This window comes from Musa acuminata, chromosome BXJ3-3 (assembly GCF_036884655.1).
Source record: "Musa acuminata AAA Group cultivar baxijiao chromosome BXJ3-3, Cavendish_Baxijiao_AAA, whole genome shotgun sequence".
Taxonomy (NCBI): domain Eukaryota; kingdom Viridiplantae; phylum Streptophyta; class Magnoliopsida; order Zingiberales; family Musaceae; genus Musa; species Musa acuminata.
The window spans coordinates 36,919,606-36,938,447 of NC_088351.1; the positions used below are offsets into that span (position 1 = coordinate 36,919,606).

At 36.1% G+C, this 18,842-nt stretch overlaps 1 protein-coding gene across 1 annotated transcript; it reads left to right on the forward strand.

Annotated features, from left to right (window-relative positions):
• The first annotated feature begins 1,328 nt into the window (after positions 1-1,328).
• LOC135632435 (uncharacterized) lies at positions 1,329-16,803 on the forward strand. Its single transcript, XM_065141009.1, has 19 exons — positions 1,329-1,637; positions 2,764-2,791; positions 2,986-3,086; positions 4,478-4,681; positions 4,780-5,023; positions 6,260-6,435; positions 7,021-7,103; positions 8,061-8,133; positions 8,660-8,725; positions 8,842-8,884; positions 9,954-10,093; positions 10,267-10,479; positions 11,754-11,838; positions 11,920-12,214; positions 13,091-13,349; positions 13,563-13,776; positions 14,930-15,150; positions 15,872-16,068; positions 16,179-16,803. Exons 1-18 carry the CDS (start codon positions 1,512-1,514, stop codon positions 16,019-16,021), a joined length of 2,721 nt encoding a protein of 906 aa, XP_064997081.1. The 5' UTR covers positions 1,329-1,511; the 3' UTR covers positions 16,022-16,068; positions 16,179-16,803.
• Positions 16,804-18,842: the final 2,039 nt, after the last annotated feature.

An 18,842-nucleotide genomic window follows, 5' to 3' on the forward strand; every position in this document is an offset into this window, starting at 1 on the left:
TTTTTTGGGGGCTTAAATGATCTGCATGATTTCAGAAGCATCTATTTGGCCACTGATAAATTGACAGAAGAAAGGTCAACTGTCAGAAGCCTTGATAAAGTTGTCTACCTAGAACTGATGCTCTGATGCAAATTCAAAAATCCTGCATATTTGTATTGTACTCTGCTAGAATTTATTATGATGAAATCAGGAAATCTGCTTTCTCTAATATTGGAACAAAAATGAAAGATCAGATCTTTATCCATCTAATATATTTATGATTTTTGCTCTTGCCAATTCATGCAGAAAAATTCCCATTGGATTCGAATGTAATGAACATCTTGTAAATCTATTATGATGTCCATTTACTTTCCTATCTATAATGTTCTTAATGAAAGATGTTGTGACAAACATAACCTGTCTAATTGGTCAGCTGCTATTAGTTTCCTCATGTTACATTTCAGCCAGGTCTCATATTCTACTATCATCAGAAGAGAAGCTTTCCATCACATACTTGGAGTCTGCTGAAGATTGTAACTAGCAATGATGCTGTAGTCCATTTAGTCTGTATTTTTTGTTCTTTTCTATTGTCATTTTCTCTTTCCTTTCTGCTGTTTTTGTTCTTTTATCTGAACACAAACACAGATTTATTTGGAGGATACATCACAGCAAGACCACATCATGATTCTATCATGCTGTTCTCTTTCTTTGCATGCTTAACTCAGTAGTCGCCACTCTTCGATCTACCCCTCAAGAGCTCTGGTTTCGTGGATCCTCAAATCTATTTCTTACAACAAGCAATAGAAGAACAGAAGAACACACAGAAATATAATCGTTCAAAGATGAGAAACCCAGATATCTCCACATGCACACACAAGAGAACGAAGAGAGCTACATCACAAGCAGCAGACTGAGATAGTAAACTGATCTTTCGACACTCGCTTGAACGTAGTAGACATCCGTAGTTCTCCTCATGCGTTCTCTGTATCTCCATTAAGCTCTTCGCTTCGAAACGCCTTCGATTTCTTTCGAGTCGTACGTGAGTTCTTCTTCAGACCGTATGGGAGACTGAGTTCGTGATCCGATTACATCTACGAACGTTCCAAGTTCATATGGGATCCGTACCCGATCATGGAATTCGGATCGGGTAAAGCTGCTTATCGGGTTCTTTTTAACCCGTAAGCGGATCCTCCTCTTCCAATTCCTAACCAATAATACTATCAGTACTCGGCATCGAGAACGAACCGTATACTATTGGTCGTTGATATGGGGCCCGAAGTGAGATCCAATGACACCGTAGGTGAGTGAGATAAAGCGTCCGCGAGTAGGGAAACTTTTGCTCCCCCGGCCAAAAACCTAACGTCTAAAACCCACGTCTCCGCGCGGCGCCCCGAAACAAAGCTTGCGGTGTTGAGCGGTTCGCTGCTTCTTCTCCGCCGCCCGCTGCTGGCTTCGCCGAGCTCCCCTTCTCTAGCCTTGCCTCGCTCTCTCATCTTGCTTCGCCCTCTGATCCACGAAGGGAGGGGAGACTGATGGGTATATTCGAGTCATATCGAGCGATCGGCTACATCACCAGCAACGTCCCCTTCGCCGTCCAGAGACTGGGGACGGAGACCTTCGTCACCGTCAGCGTTGAGAAGGCGTGGCAGATCTACAACGTGAGTTTTGTCTTCACTTGTTCTCTTCTTTGCCTCTTTTATTCCCTTTGTTTAGTACTCTGAAACATGCGCCATAATGTCTGCTTGGGTGAACGCTATTATATCTCCTTTTCTTCAAGAATTAGGGCTCACGTTGAATCTTCCATTGGAGTTGTCCTAGTTGGTCGATTCTGACTATGGAAACCATTCAGAAAAGGGTCTTGAATTTAGATTGGTAGTAACTAATACGTTGGGCATAATATAGTGACATGAGAAGTGGCAATTTTTTGCAATATTATGTGAATATGTACTTCTTCCATGATGGTGGTGATGAAAGTAACGCTAGAGCGAGTCTTCACTAACGGGAGACAGATATGATCGTTGCTATTCAAGGTCAAGAACTTACATGTATGAGTCTGTTACCACAAAGGAAGTCCTTGGAATTCATAGACATAATGGAAAGGGTGATTTACATATGGAATTATGTCTGCACATTTACGTGGATCATCTGTTAAAAGAGGCATTAGTAGTGTTTTCCATATGCATGACTAAAAAAAATGATTCATCTCAAAGAAACTTCAATAAGCTACTTTGTTGTGCGAAGAGTTGACGATTCATTAATTTTATTGGTTACTCTTGGGGGATAGGTCTGAGCATTTATTCCCTTCTACTGCTCCTTGTCCTCCTCTAAGACCCTAACTTTGGTTGGTGTACTCAATATCTAACGATGCTAGGATCGCTGGTTGGTGTACCTACTCAAGAACTTCTGGAAATGGATCAGGCTGATCATTATTGTTGTTGGCCAATTCTGAATCCTTGCTGCTGGACCGTAGCTTTTTAATCCGATTTTATAATTTCTCATTAGGATATTCTCTCATTTTTGCCTTTATACATCTATTGTCAATTAGCATGAACTTTTAGGTATGTACATGATCCATATGACTGGTATCTTTGATATGATCCATATCTCTCATTGGGTCTGTTGTTCATGTATGCAAATGCCATGTTAAAATTCTTAAGTTGGTGATATGCACAAGACAGCACTTTTTATTTCTACAACTATCGCAATCATTAAGGTGACACTTTCGATATTGTATTTATTGTTTTATCTTCTTTTCTTATCTAACCTTTGGTCTTTCTCTTACAGTGTGCCAAATTGACTTTGGTGCTTGGAGGTAAGATTCAACATCTTAAATATTCTTCTTTTTTTCAGACATGTATCACTTAAAATTTGATGTTTTCTCATCTAACCTGATTCTTTAAAGTTCTATTGCCCTGTGACATTTGCCATGCAGTTTTTACTTTGTTATGTTATGGCTAATGCTTTTTCCTTTTTCTTTTGAATATGGTGCCAAAAAATTCATGGTAGGTCCTCAATTGCCAAAGAAGATCAGAGCTCTTGCATCTTACAAGGACTACACTTTTGCTGCATATGGAACTAATATTGGAGTTTTCAAACGTGCACATCAGGTTTGTATTCAGAAGAGGATCAACCTTTGGCATGAGTACATGTTATGAGCTATGCTTTCTCCTTTATGAATGCTTTAATTATTAAAACTTTGTAATTTAATGAAACTTCACCTAAAATTGTAATTTACTTGGTATTGGTTAATTAAGATAAAATTGTTCAGCTTTAGATATGGTCAAGTCAATATTCTAATATTTGAGAAAGCTGTGGTTTATATATATATATATATATATATATATATATATATATATATATATATATATATATATATATATATATATATATATATATATATATATATATAAACCACAGCTTTCTCAAATATTAGTATATATATAGGTGCTAACTCCGTGCTGTGTGCGATTGGCATGGACCCAATCAAGCTCTTACTTTTGCATGTAACTGGGTGTCATGCTTGAGTTAGATTATGTTTCATGCCAATCAGTAAGAAACTTAAAAAGGACATGCTATACCTTATTTTGTCTTTTCCAAAGTCTCAAAGTTTGATCAGTTAGGGATTATCTACTTATTGAGACACGGGGTTGAAAGCTAATAACTGTTGAGTTTTGGGATATCTTGTTATCTTGAGAAGTAAGAAGGTATGTAAAAAATGCAGTTGCATGGAGCATAGAGTAGAAAAATCAACAAATTATAGTGATATCATAGGTTAAAAACCATGTGGTTATTGATTATAAAAATTTCTTGTGTGATTTCACTTGATGTATTATCTGGGTCTGGCCTGGGTTTATCTTCCATAAAAAGGGTGAGAAAGAAGATGAGGACCTTCACTACAAGCACTGATGTAGTGCATGTTGGTCTTTGACTATTAAATTATCATGCTTAACATGACTAAGTGGTGGAAAAAGGTTCATCTACCCTTCCACACATTTTTGAACTGAAGGATTTTCTATATATTTCATTATTTTGGTTGTCATAATCACAGTTGTTCATGATGTTTATATCATGTTACACAAATTTCCTTTTTAAAATAGTTTCAGTATCATAATGCAATAGTGAACTTTATATTCACCATGAAACTTCCAAACATGTAGTGCATCATATTTGGGCAAGGCATGAGGGTAACTTGGCTATCCAGCCAGCCGTATTGATGGGATGAATTTGGTCAACAATGATGATTACAGCTATAATGAGTGTGATAATGAACAACTCTACCAAATTGTGTTCAAATCTCAAATCTACTTTGCATTACGTGTAGTATAATCTAGTTAGTAATTTCGTTGCCTAAGTATGCTCTATGAGCTTCCTCTTTTGTTTTGACTACTTGATGCTTATTGACTGTCAATTGTTACCTTTAAAGAAACAATTTTTATCTTCTAAGCTTAAATGGTAGTAATCAGGTTTTTTTGCCATTTCGCTAACTTATTTTGTGCAGATAGCCACGTGGAGCAGACATGAAGAAAAAGTTAATCTTTTGCTCGTATTTGGAGATCATGTCTTGAGTATTGATGTTAAAGGCAATATATTCATTTGGTCCTTCAGAGGAATGGAGCTGAACCATGAACCAGTTGGGCATATTCTGTTGGATGACAAATTCTCCCCAAGTTGTATTATGCACCCAGATACTTACCTTAACAAGGTTGCTGATAACTTGTTCCTGCCACTAATGCTAGCTAAATGAGATTTGACTTTGAATATGACCTTTTATCAAGAAACTAAATGTTATACTTAAATCAGGTTATTATTGGTAGTCATGAAGGTCAGTTGCAGTTATGGAACATCAGCACAAAGAAAAAGCTTTTTGAATTTAAAGGATGGAGTTCATCTGTTTGTAGTTGTGTTGCCTCACCTGCACTTGATGTAGTTGCAATTGGCTGCTCCGATGGAACCATTCATGTCCATAATGTGCGTTATGACGAAGAATTGGTTTCCTTCACACATTCTACACGTGGTGCTGTGACTGCCTTATCATTCAGAACTGGTACTTGGTTTCACTTATGTGTTCTTTAACTGATAAGTTGTTAATTGTTAAATAACTTGGTGCCAGTTGTTATGATAGAACTTAAACTTAGTCATGTTACTTCTTGCTGTATATTTTTCTTAGGCAATTGGCTCTTACCCTTATACACATCTATTGGTTTTGTGGACAAAATCCTTGTTTGTTGTCAAAAAGCTTCTGGGAAGACCTTGCTTTTTTGCTACTAATTTGCAATAACAGGTTTGGATAAATCCATAAAATCTAAATTTACACAGAAATTTTCTGTTTGGAAAAGAGAAATTTTTTGTCATCATGTCATGAGCACTCAAGAATGATGCTTATGGATTTAGTGGATTAAGCAAAATCTGTGAAAAGTTACTGAATGTGGTGCTGCTAATTGTCTATTTGATGTGTTTTACATTTATTTTAATGTAAAACCTATTGTTTAATGGATCATGGCAATAATGTTATAATTATTATTTCTCTTTTACACAGTCCATTTCTAATGTAGCCCAATCCAAGATTTTTTTCCGATTGATTGACTCTGAATTTTTTTTAAAATTCTTTAAAGTTTTTAAGAAATTTTTTTATCAGCTTTAAATGTTGGGTTTGGTTGATAACTCTTAATGTATCACCCTTTCGACAAGATTTTATCTTTAGGAAGTTTTATATGTCTTTGAACTGGGAGAGGATGAGATCAAGTCCTTGTCTTATCCTAACGTAGTAATGATTGAACAGTTTATCTATAAATAAAGCCTTAGAGAGCTTAAACATGTTTGGCGTTGGCAATGATGAATTTTTCTCTTCTTCCTTCTCTTCTTCTTGTTCTTCCTCCTCCTTCCTCCTCTTCCTCTACCACGTTCTCTCCTTCTTCCTCTTTCTGCTTGCTCCTCTTCCTCCAATGTGCCTTCATTTTCTCCTCCTTCTTCTTTATCTTCAAGATACCAGTACATACAGGTGTACTGTGTGTCAGTATACTGATATGTACAGCGTATGTACCAGTTTGGCCAGTGACCAGTACACAAAATGGCAATCCTTGGTAATTTAATTAGTATATCTAATCTGGCTTTGTTTGAAGTGAGTTGCTATTATTGGACATCATACTTTGGTAATATATTCTGTTTAAAAATTTACCAGAATAATTCTACTGTACATCCTGACAAATAGCACAAATTTCAGTAACTTATAACATGGAAGGCAGTGATCTTGTCCTTAATATACTTCTTTTTATTATGTTAGATGGGCAGCCTCTTTTAGCATCTGGGGGTTCATCAGGTGTTATAAGCATATGGAATCTGGAGAAAAGAAGACTTCATTCAGTGATAAGGGATGCTCATGATGGATCAATTATTTCGCTCCATTTTTTTGCCAATGAACCTGTTTTGATGAGTTCAGCAGCAGACAATTCAATTAAGGTATCATTTTAAATTAATAATTTTAAATGCTGCTACAATTTTGTATAACCCTTGTCTTTAATTTTGTTAGCTCTAGTTATTATTTACCTAATCTTATATTGGGCATTTTGTGTGTGTATTAGGCCCACTAGGAGGGTGGGTATATATAAATTGGTATCTCAATGAAATTGGTATTTTAATATGCATTGCTTGATAATAGGATTGCATCAGTCATCCATTGTGACAAGAGTCCTAAACATTTTCTAGCTTCCATGTGGCTTGTAGTCAATTGTGAAGGTTATAGAGAACGGACAACAATTTGTTTGCATTTTCTTTTTTCTCTTTCTTGTTTAGCCAAAAGGGTAGTTTATGTGGCCAATAGTTGAGTGTACCTGCCAAAACGTACACCATTATTCCATTAATCCATCATTCATGTATATCAGTGATTTTATGTCAACTTGGATATGTGTTTAGGTTTCTATTTTTTACAAAGTAATATTTGCTATTCTTTGTGAATGTTTTACATTAATTCTTTGTTTTCTGACTGCTTAGAAGTAATAGAGGCCTTCTTCTTTTGCTCCATAACTTTTGGGTCATTTGTCACAGATGTGGATTTTTGATACAAGCGATGGGGATGCTCGTCTTTTACGCTTTCGAAGTGGTCATAGTGCTCCACCTCTATGCTTAAGGTGAAAACAAAAAGTTCCAATGTATTTTCTTGTTTTATGATTTTAATTACTACCCTATTTATTGACAGTGCCTTATTTATCATCTGGAGGGTTTTGAATACCGATCCATACCGGCATATCGAGCTCTGTTCGGTACGGTACATAACGGGTATGTACTGTCGGTACGCCCTGGTATGCCTCGGTAACGATCGAAATCCGGGGTGGTACTGGTTGGTACGCCTCGGTAGCTATCAAAACACTGGTACCACTAGGTGGAGGGTGGTCCGTGTATTGGTATCCTCTCGAACCGGTACGTACTGCCCGTATTGGGCGGTACACATCGAAATTGAGAACCCTGATCTGGACATCCTTATTTGTTAGTAATATTTTTGCTTAATATTGATAAGGGTCTCTGCCCAAAGCCCTTTTCTTCTGTACATTTCGAGTAAGATTATTTTGACAAGTGACTCTTTTTCTTATCAGCTTCACAGTTTTCCATGTCGGGAAATTAATTTTTTGTTTTGTTTTTTACTCTGTTTTGTTGTTTCAAATTTCTGTTAGATTATCAGTAGTCATGGGAAACTAGTGTGGTTTTTGATTGGATTACATATGGCCATCATGGCCGTACAATTATAAATTATATGACCAATATGGCTGCACAATATATCTCTAGGACCTGTCTATGTGTCATTATAAACAGACATATGTGCCTAGCAAGGTTAATATAGCAATTTAATGTTGTTTAACCATAATGAGATTCCTTTTAACTGTTTCTTTCTCATCTTTTATTATCATCGAGGAGATTGATTTGCTGTTTTTGATGTAAAACGTTTTCTATTCTTTTCCTCTCCCAATATCTGTGGTCAAATTTTTTTGGACTGTCAGACTAGACTCTAGGTGGGACAAGATGGATTGCAAGGAAGTATTGTTTTTTAAATGATTAACTTGAATAATATAATGAATCTGTGATGATGTCAGATTTTATGGAAATGGAAGGCATATTTTATCTGCTGGTCAAGATCGTGCTTTCCGCCTTTTCTCAGTTATTCAGGTATGCCACTTTTCTATTAGCATTAGGCTCCTCCTTTTTCTTTGGGATTAATTGTACGGGCTTATTTGAACTAGGGTCAACTAGTACATTAGATAGTTTAATGGTCAGTCTTTTTGGCATGTAGTTTCTAAGTTTCAATTAGCTACTGTACAAATATGATTTCTTTCTTTTAATTCTAGGAGTTGTCTGGAGTGGTTGTTGATCTGATGCATTTTGCATTTTATTCAGCAAATGTCAGAGCATCAGTGTAGCTTTTCTATTTGCCTGCATTGGTTGATTTCAAGCCAAAACATTTCTGACATGCTTATTGGTATTATAGAAATAGTCTATTGTAATAAAGTGCTAAACCAGATTGACATTATTCCCTTAACATTGCAGAACATGTATGCTCACAGCAACTGGATAAGTTGTTTTTAGAATCAAATATTTTTATTAAGACCATGCTTTTAACCTATTCGGTGCTTCATTAGCTGAATTTTATACTTAGTATCTTACTTGCTATGTGTTGCTCATATTCATTGAACAGGATCAACAAAGTAGGGAGCTTTCTCAGCGACATGTAACTAAAAGAGCAAAGAAGCTTAGGACAAAGGTATTCTGTGGAAGTTTCTGTTTTCTGAATATCCCTGATTTGTTGATTTTTTGTGTTGGATCTTGTAAAAGGTCTGAGTCTTCACTTATCAGTTCCTTTCTGGTTGTATTCTTCAGGAAGAAGAAATCAAGTTGAAGCCTGTTATTGCATTCGATTTTGGTACGAATTGTTCTTTGATAAATGACTCTGATAAATGTCATTTTCGGCATGGACCCATTTATGAATACCTTTTTTGACAATATTCATGAAGACTTCCAAATAAAGAGTGTCTACCTTGAGTCTTTTTTTGGAAACAACTCGCTGTATTTGGTTTCACATTGAATTTTACGTTCTAATGGTGAATGTTCAATATTTTTTCTAGTTATATCTGCTAGAAGACTTATCCTAGAATTAATTGTCTAATATTATCTTCATTAGCAAAATACATTTCATGTCTAATAGTGAATTAAATAATTTATTACTCAAGCCTGAGAATTTGAGAAAGTGATATTTAGTTAACCAAATATCTTAGTCTTTTTGTTTGTTTACTTTGCTAGAGATGGGAATGTATAAATTATGTGCACAATATCCTATGTCATTATTTTAGCATGTCCCAATATTCCTGTAGAAATTTTAGCACAGGTTTTTTTTTTTCACTGTGATGCATTTGAGAGTCATATTAATTATGAAATTTTTTTTGCGTTTTATTTACCAGGCATTTGTTTCTTCTTTGACAATGTATCCTGGCGACAGAACGAGATTGTTTTACTGAATTCAATTTGTTTCATTGTGTTTCCCCACTCACTTTGTTGGGATAAATATTAACTTCAGTTGCTGAATTACAAGTTATCTCCCTTACTATTTTGTTTTTCATTTGCTACCCCATGGATGTGCACCAATCTTCCATTTATTTTTATTTATTTAGCATGATTTATTTTGCTAAAGCTATGTAGATTATATCAATCATGGGTAACCTGAACCTGCTTGACAAGGACCAGAACTTCCTTATGCTGAACCTTAGTCTTGACGAATCAGTCTTTGCTTAGGCTCGTTCATGCTGCTGAAATTTGTCCATGAATTGATGCCTACATTTTGCGTCTTCTATATAATCACTGCTAAACTTTATTTCGTATGATTTTCTTGCAAGTATCTTAGCATGCATTTGTTTTTTTCAGTCTAACAGAATAAAAATTGGATTCTTTAAAATGGCCAAGTTCTATTTTATGATTTTGTATTTTACCAATTTCAGCCGAGATCCGTGAACGTGATTGGTGCAATGTTGTTACTTGCCATATGGATACACCACAAGCTTATGTTTGGCGGCTTCAAAACTTTGTTCTTGGCGAGCATATTCTGTCACCATCTGCTGGTGTCCGAACTCCTGTTAAGGTATACTCTTGTGAAGTGATTTAAAAAATCACTCTTTTTTTGCTTTGTTCAGTTGGAACCCTGAATTTGAAGATGAATTTTCTCACTAACTAAATTGAAAAACCTTTGCCAATGTCTTTGTAAATTGAAATTTATGATGAGTTTAATCTGATTATCTAATTGGTGTGTTTCAGGCTTGTGCAATAAGTGCTTGTGGTAATTTTGCTGTCTTGGGTACTCAAGGTGGTTGGATCGAACGGTTTAACCTCCAATCAGGAATCAGCCGAGGAACTTATGTAGATATCTTTGAAGCACGACACTATGCACATGATGGGGAAGTGGTTGGAGTTGCTTGTGATGCTACAAACAGCACACTGATAAGCGCAGGGTATAATGGTGACATCAAGGTGTGCTTGCTGTCTGCACTGAGAATTTTGAGTTGATATGTATGTTTTTGAGGATAGTATTATTTGTGCCTATATAGTTGGTGTCCTACATGTTACTATGGTTTATTGGTACAACAACAAGAAGCTGTAATGTCTCAACTATTTGGGACATCCACATGAATCCTTTTCTGCCATTGGGCTTCTTCACAACACCACTACTGAAAACTAGGAGCTGTCAATTGTTTTATGGTAAACTCTTTTTGGTTTGTAAGTTGTCTAGAAGGTAATGGTAATTAGCCTAAAGTGGTTTTTCTTCCAGTTCTCTTGCATAATCCTTTTTGGCCCTAGATCACGAGAGATTAGTTTGAGTGCTTCAGAGTTCAGTCTATTAAGATGTCCAAGAAAGACAGAGACTTCACTAAGTTAAAAAGATAATGATTTGACTAGTATGTAATCTATGTGCTTTGCAGTAAATTAGAGAAGATGAATGTATGGACAAGTACTAAGTTATGATAGACTTATAGATAGATTACGATCCCAACGTCACCTAAATGCTTGTTAATATTGTTATGAAGTATAATGCACACCCTTCCTATGCATATGAAGTATTACATGATCTGGTATCTAGTTGGGGTAATTCAAATGCCTCTAGGTGGATTTGCATTGTACTTTATAGTGTTATTAACAGTTATAGTAGATATTTAGGGATTTTTCTACTTGATTAATGTTCTTGTTCTGGAATCAGATGATTCTATCAGACGATTCATGTGAAGGATTGCCTTGTCATGGAATGGGAGCATGTTCATACCCTTCTGGCAAGGCAAGGAATCTTTATGTCATGTCTATTGGTACAGGTAAAAAATTTGCCTAGACACATGTTGACAAGTCTGTCATGGTATATTTTAACCTCAGTTTGCTGATTGGCATGACAAGCCCCAGTTCATGTTGGATTGAAGATATGCATTCCAAAATACTGGCCAGACTTTTAGGATATAGTCAAAATTCTATATCAGCTTCAGTATTTAGAAATTAAGGTTTGACCTATTTGCTTCTATGTCATCTTCAATGCATGTGCTTTATCCAACAGCCAAAATAACTGATGCTAAGTGCTAAATTTTCTGATTCTACATATGGCAGTTCTCTTTCGAAGTTTTTGTCTCAACATCCTCCATATTAATGTTCAAAAGGATTGGTTGGTAGGATATGAATGCCACCTATTCTCACATTGTACCATAGGTCAAATTTAACTTGCATGGTTGAATTTCTTTCGGTCACAAATCCTGTATATTCTGCAGGTCTGGGATTTCAAAGGTTGTGAACTAAGATCCAGTTGGAAAGTTGGACAACATGTCATTAAGTTTGCATATCACCGAACAAATGGTAACTTTTTTTTTGTGCAGTGTTCGAGTTTTCCTGCAGGAGCATATGATTTGACAAAAAAAACATGATTTTATCTTTTAGGTCTGTTGGCAACTGTAGCAGATGATATGGTTCTCCGGCTGTACGATGTTCTAGCGCTGAGGATGGTTCGTAAGTTTGAAGGCCACACAGACCGTGTCACTGACTTGTGTTTTAGTGAGGATGGGAAGTGGCTTTTATCTTCGAGTATGGATGGAAGTCTTAGAATTTGGGATGTCATATTGGCAAGGCAAATAGATGCAATACATGTTGATGTTCCTATAACAGCATTATCTCTGTCTCCTTCAATGGATGTTTTGGCAACTTCTCATGTTGATCAAAATGGTGTATACCTTTGGTAAGTCTTCTGTTGGTCTAAGTGCATTGAACTTTGATATAGAAAGATAAGGTTTGAACTTTTAAGTTCTTATTTATCAGTGATATATTCTACACTTACTATGTAACAGAAGCTTTCATACATTTATGTAGAAATAGAGTGAGGGCGAGCTTTGATACAATGATAGGGCTGCTCTTTTGTAACCTAGGTAATCAGGGTTTGATTTACCAAAACTTTTTCCTTTACTTATTGGGTTTATCCTTCTAGGGTAAAGTATAGTGTAGTTTAAGACATTCTTAAGATTTTTGCAACATGGTTTCGAATACTGATCTGTCTAGTCTATACCAACCTGTATTTGCTAACTTGAGGAAGGACCAGGATTGGACCATATGATCCAGTATTGGTTGGTATTTATATTTTTAATATTTTCTGAAGTTGATATCATGTGGTACTGGTAAACTGGTGCCATACCTGCCCAGTAAATTACTGAAACAGGTACCAGATTGAGATTAAAAACCTTGTTTGGCAATCACCCTAAACTGCAATTAGTAAATACAGGTTCAAATTGGAAAGAAAATTCAAAGATACCACTATTTGATATATTCATTTTATTTAATAATTTTATGATATATCATGCACCTAGACAGTATTATTGTTCCTCTTATGTGGCTGGGTTTTAGTGCTGACAGCAAATTTTATGTGAACTGTGTGGTTTTTTAGTATTCTCTTTCTGGATCTGCTGCATTCTTTTATTCCATGTATAAGTCATTCTGGATTTTCTTTTTTGCCCTCAATATTTTCATACAACAGCAGATCTATTCTGTACTCTCAAGACTTTTGCTTGAAATTATACTGTTATTATGTACTCTCAAGACTTCCGTACATCATATGTTGCAGGGTTAACCAGACTATGTTCTCTGGATCCACCAAGGTGGAATCTTATGCAAGTGGAGAACAAGTTAGGAATGTTCAAATGCCATCTGTTGCTCCAAAAGAAGGATCCGATGAGGAAAAATTGCTTAAAGCTGGGGATCTAAATCAAATCCAGAACGCCTATCCTGTTCCTCATCTTGATAAACAGTTGCCTAAGCTTATTACACTGTCCTTGCTTCCTAGGAGCCAATGGCAAAATCTAACTAATTTGGACATTATAAAGGTTAGTTTGTTCTTGTTGAAGTTAATGAATTTAGCTGTAGAACATGCAGGCCCTTTTAAATTAAGCAGGCTGGTATTTCCTTTCAAAGGGAATTACCTGCCTTACCTATTCCTTGTGTTATTAACCTGTGGTTTGCTCAGGGTTGCTAGTGACTTTGCAAGTGATTTTTGGCTAATGCCTCAGATGTCTTACTTATTTTCTCCTGAACTCCAGGCTCGTAACAAGCCAGTTGAGCCACCAAAAAAGCCAGAAAAGGCACCTTTCTTTTTGCCCTCAATTCCATCTCTTTCTGGGGAAATATTATTTAAGCCCAATGGTGAAGCTACTGAAGAAAAGGATACGGAAAAGAAGATGATTGAAAAGAAGAAGTTGGACCTGTCTTCACAATTTATTCTGTTACTGCATTCTTGTATGGAGACAAAGAATTGTAAGTTCCCCACGATATAATTGCTAACAAAGTTTGAGAAGTAATAGGTATCAGAATTCCTCAGTTGTTAACCTATGGGTTGTCTTTTTATGATGTGTTTTGGTTTCCAGCATTTAACTGCATTAGTTTCTGCAGCAGAATTAAGTACATTTTGTTTCCTTTGTATAGTCAGTCTTTTGATATATACTAATTAATGTTCACATAAGCAAGGAATGGAATCTCATCCTAGGTCAGACCAGTACGTATTGCCTTACTAGTGTATCAACACTCGGTTTTTCAGTATGTACCAAAGAGGAAGAAGCGAAGGTGGTGGAGGAAGAGAAAGAGGACGAAGCATACCTGAGGTCAGTGGTATGTGGTGGGTGATAGGGATGTAGGCAACGGCGGATGGCAATGGGCTCCATGCATATGGAGAAGAGGGTTCATGATTTCGGCTCCGCACATATGGAGAAGATTGCGAGCCCTAATTACGTATTGACCGGACTGCTCGAAATGATGGCAGCCCTAATTACATATGCACATAAGCTCTCACCTTCCCTTTTATGCCTACGCATGTAGCACCCCTAATGGCTATGTGATGTCTGTTGAACTGGGTGCTTTGGGCTAAAATGATGGATTGGGCAACATTAGTCATCTCAGTGTTGGATTATCTTTTTCTTCTTCCAGTGCATATTGTTCTTGAATCCTACTGATGTTAACCCAGGGCCTGTCAACTGAGCATTTGTTAATTTTGGATTTTTCGCTAAGTTATCTGTATTATTAGGTTATATTCAAAATATACGAGGACATGAAAAAATCAAAAGTAGATGGTAAAAGTGACTCTTGATTTAGGAGTTGCAATCTCAGTATATACCCTGGCACTTCACTGATGTTTGCAATTGCATTTTTACAAACGCACTTGATTTGAGACTTTCCTATAATTCTGTTGCTGGTCCTCCAGCAAATTGTCAAGTGTCATTTTCTCTCTCGTGTATGGCGAACTGCACAAATATCATGGTGAAGCTTCTTAGAATTCTCCTCTCCCACCATGGTGCTATCCTGTGGCATTTACTATTACTCTATGGAATCTGGCAATTTTCGTTCTTTTTAGTGTTGCATTGCTGATTATTTTTTGAATCACATGGTTGAGCTTTTTGTAAATGTTCTATTGCAGTTTCAGCATTCACAGATTATATTAAAGGTTTATCTCCCTCGACTCTGGATTTGGAACTCCGTATGTTACAGATTATCGATAATGATGATGATGACATGGAAAGTTTAGATGAGAGATCAGAACTAGAGTCTATTGGAATGTTGTTGGACTACTTCATCCATGAGGTTTCCAGCAGGAATAACTTTGAATTTATTCAAGCTGTTATTAAATTGTTTCTGAAGGTATGTTTTTATCTGGACCACCACTTATATAACTTGTAACTGCAGCTGAGGTTTTTAACGCTTAAAGATTTAAGAAAATTGATTTTTGACCGTGAAGTGCTAACTGGATGTGTGTGTGCACCATTTACAGTCGAGGGGTGTGTATTGTGTGTCTGGGCATGTGCATGTATTGTATATTTGTGCATTCATATGGCCGCATACACGATGTTTTTGCTTTTAAGTAAATTTTAAAAAATGCAAAAAAAAATCTTTGCTTTATCCAACAGGAAATAAAAAAAAAACGTCTATGCATCTATGTAATGAATTAAGACATTAGGTTAAGGAAAATGAAGATGAATTATCCAAGAATTTTGATCAAAGTATCCTATAGGTGATAGTTTCCAACTATTTGAGGTCACTTACAATTTTAGCTTCATTTTTCCACTGCTACTTGGATCTGATTCTTCTAATCACTACTAAGATCTATGATAGATTTTAGAAACAGACACTGTATTTGTTCAAGTGGTACATGAGCTGATTTATTTACTGACTACTAAGGTCTATAATAGATGTATCTAACCATTCTCATATTGAATATGCCAAAATTGTTTCTAGGTTTTTTTTCTTTCAAAACCATCATGTTCTTGAGGACTGTTTCTTCTGGGGTTATAGGAGTTGTCTAGATGAATTTATAGGTTTGTATTAATGCACTATATTTTCTTCTTTTTTTTTTGCAAACCAGATTCATGGTGAAACAGTGCGACGTCATTCAACATTACAAGAGAAAACAAAGAAGCTTCTTGAAGTGCAAAGCTCAGTGTGGCAGAGGGTAGACAAACTGTTTCAGAGTGCCAGATGCATGGTCACATTTCTCAGCAATTCACAGTTCTGATTGACAGATGCCTTGTGTTTTGTGCTGCATTTTTATGTATGGACAAGGTTAGTCATTTGGTTACTTATATATATATGCCTAACAATATTGATATTTGATGGTCATTTGGTTGATCCATAAGTTGCATAGTTACATATTTCTATGATGTGCAATGCAGAACTGTAAGTGTGTACGGTGGACTAACTCAAGTCTTATCGCCCGAAGTTACACTGACTACATCCTCAGATTCAACTTGTAGGAAGACTCCACTTACAAACTCTGGTTAACCCCATATCGCAGCAAGTCTTGCATTGGAGAACTGATTGGCCATCAAATTTTGGTTAAGAATGCAGCGGTCATGAATGACTGCTTAAGCCAGATTCAAGTTTTGGCATCCTAGTTTTGCTAAACTTTTGACCGGTGGTGGATACATCAGCGTTCCAGAATTCTCTCACCGTGTCTGCCTGCAAACCCCTCAACTGTAGTTTGCTCTGATCTTTCAACTGCTGGATGATGCCGAGGAACTGCAGAAACATCGGAAGCTTGCCTCCCAAACTTAATTGTATTTCCAGTGTTTTTTTCCCATTGTGTTGAATATTTTATTCTGTGAGCTGAAAGATTAAATGAGTAAATTCAAAGACAACGGGTAGGGGGTGCTCATGACTTTATTTGATTCAATTTTGAAACACCAATTAAGCTGTGTAATATTTATGTGTGTCCATATATCTTGATTTTGTTCTTTCTTTGCACATAATGTAGAAGGTTTATAGTGCATTTGATAATCTCATTTTGATTGATTTTTATGATCATTTTAATCTAATAAATACAGGTTATTTGTAGTCATGTGATGTGGAGTGACAGTCAATACAACGTCCTAGAGATGGATTAGCTTTTGAGGTAGTGTTTAGGATTGATTTGTTATTTTATTTCGTAAGTATTTATGAGAAGTTTTGATTGTGATAGATCCTTAGATCCTTTGTCGTATCATTCTTTATCGAACGTGGATAAGAGTATCGTACAATTTAAATAATATTGATATAAATATAATATTTCAAAATTGCAATGATATACACAAGACCAAACGTAAACAGTGGTGAAAACATTTCACTCCACAGGCAACTAAAGCTGCTTCATCTGTCAAGCATACTTTGCGTAACAGCAGAAGTCTACGAGACCTCAGGTCAACTCTGCAGCTCCACCAGGCGTGTCTAACATTGCTACATACCACTGTTGACTTGTATGTTGATGCAGTAAACCTGTGAGAACAAAAGAACAGTACGAGTTGCTGAAAGGTCGCTAAAAAGTTCATTCAACTGTTCATGTACTAAACACAGGACTGTCTCTCACTGAGTTCAGTAATAGTGAAAACCTCAAGTGTCAGAGGTCAGCAACTGAGTTGCATCCTCCATTTTTCATGTCATACTAAACTATTAACAGCTCAAGTTCTTAGAATAAATGGAGTCAGAATAGATCATCCTCATCGGACGAGATGTTCATATTGTTTGGTGCTTCTTCGTTGAGCACACATGATATAAGTAACCATTGCTACTACTCATTGTGTTGTCACAAAGTACATTGTTGTGTGAACAAATCGGTCAAAGGTTTAAGTGTTTGGAATTGTAAATGGAGGATCTCTTGGGAAGCCTCAAACATGGATTGCTGTGCCATTTCCCAGGTAAACAATGACATGCCTGTGAGATGAGTGTTTGTTCTTGGTTCACCTTTACTGTCTTTTCAATTCATAATACAATTCAAGATCTGGTGTCTTCCATCTCCTTGTTTTCTTTCTAAAAGACAAGAGCTTTCCTCCTCAAAGCTGACCAATCCAACAAAGCCTCACTCAAGCGTGCCAAATTTTATAATGAAGAAATCTTTCTTGCAGATATTGGAGTGTTCCATATCCTCCTTCCATTTCTGAAGTTATTAGAAGAGGAGACAGAGAGAGATACATATATATATATATATATATATATATGATTAATGGATTTTTTTTTGGAAAGGTGAAAAAAAGGTAATAACCAAATGATATAAGGTAAAAGAAAAGAATGTAGAGATCTCTTTATGTCCTCTTACTTCTACCTCACTAAACTGGGCTACTGCAGTAAATTTGATTTGAAATCCTTTTCTCATTTCTGAATTTAATAGAGAGAAGAGAGAGAGAGAGAGAGATTAAAGGATTCTTTGGGAATGTGAAAAATGGTAATAAACAAATGATATAAAGTTAAGAAAAGACTGTAAAGTTTTCTTTAAGTTCAGTCTTACTTCTGCATCACTAAACTGGGCTACTGTAGTAAGAAAAATTTATGATGAAGTAATCTTTCTTGTAGATATTGAAGTGTTCAGCATCCTTCTTCCTTGTACTGAAGCTAATAAAAGAGGAGAGAGAGAGAAAGATCTGAATTAATGGATTCTTGGAAAGGTACAAAATGGCAATAAACAAATGGTATAAAGCTAAGAAAAGATTGTGGAGGTCTTTTTATGTTGACAGGCTCACTTCCACCTCACTAAACTGGGTTGCTGCAGTAATAGTTTCAGTGAGGAAGGAGGGCAAAAGGTTCCTCATGGCCTTTACCTATGAATGCTTAGCCTTCCATTCTCTGGGTTGTCCTTGTTCACATCATGAAATGAGCTCATCTAGCTTTACTCTTATCCTCTCTACCTCAAACTCAAACTCCAACTGTTCTTTCTGCAGGAACAATCATATCCACTCATGTTTGACTATAAGAGTGTTTGACTATAACTTTCACTGTCCTTCTATTCAACAAAAAGAGTGTTTGACTATAACTTTCACTGTAGTTCTCCTTTCAATTTTAATACAACAGTCTGAACTCATCTTCAAATT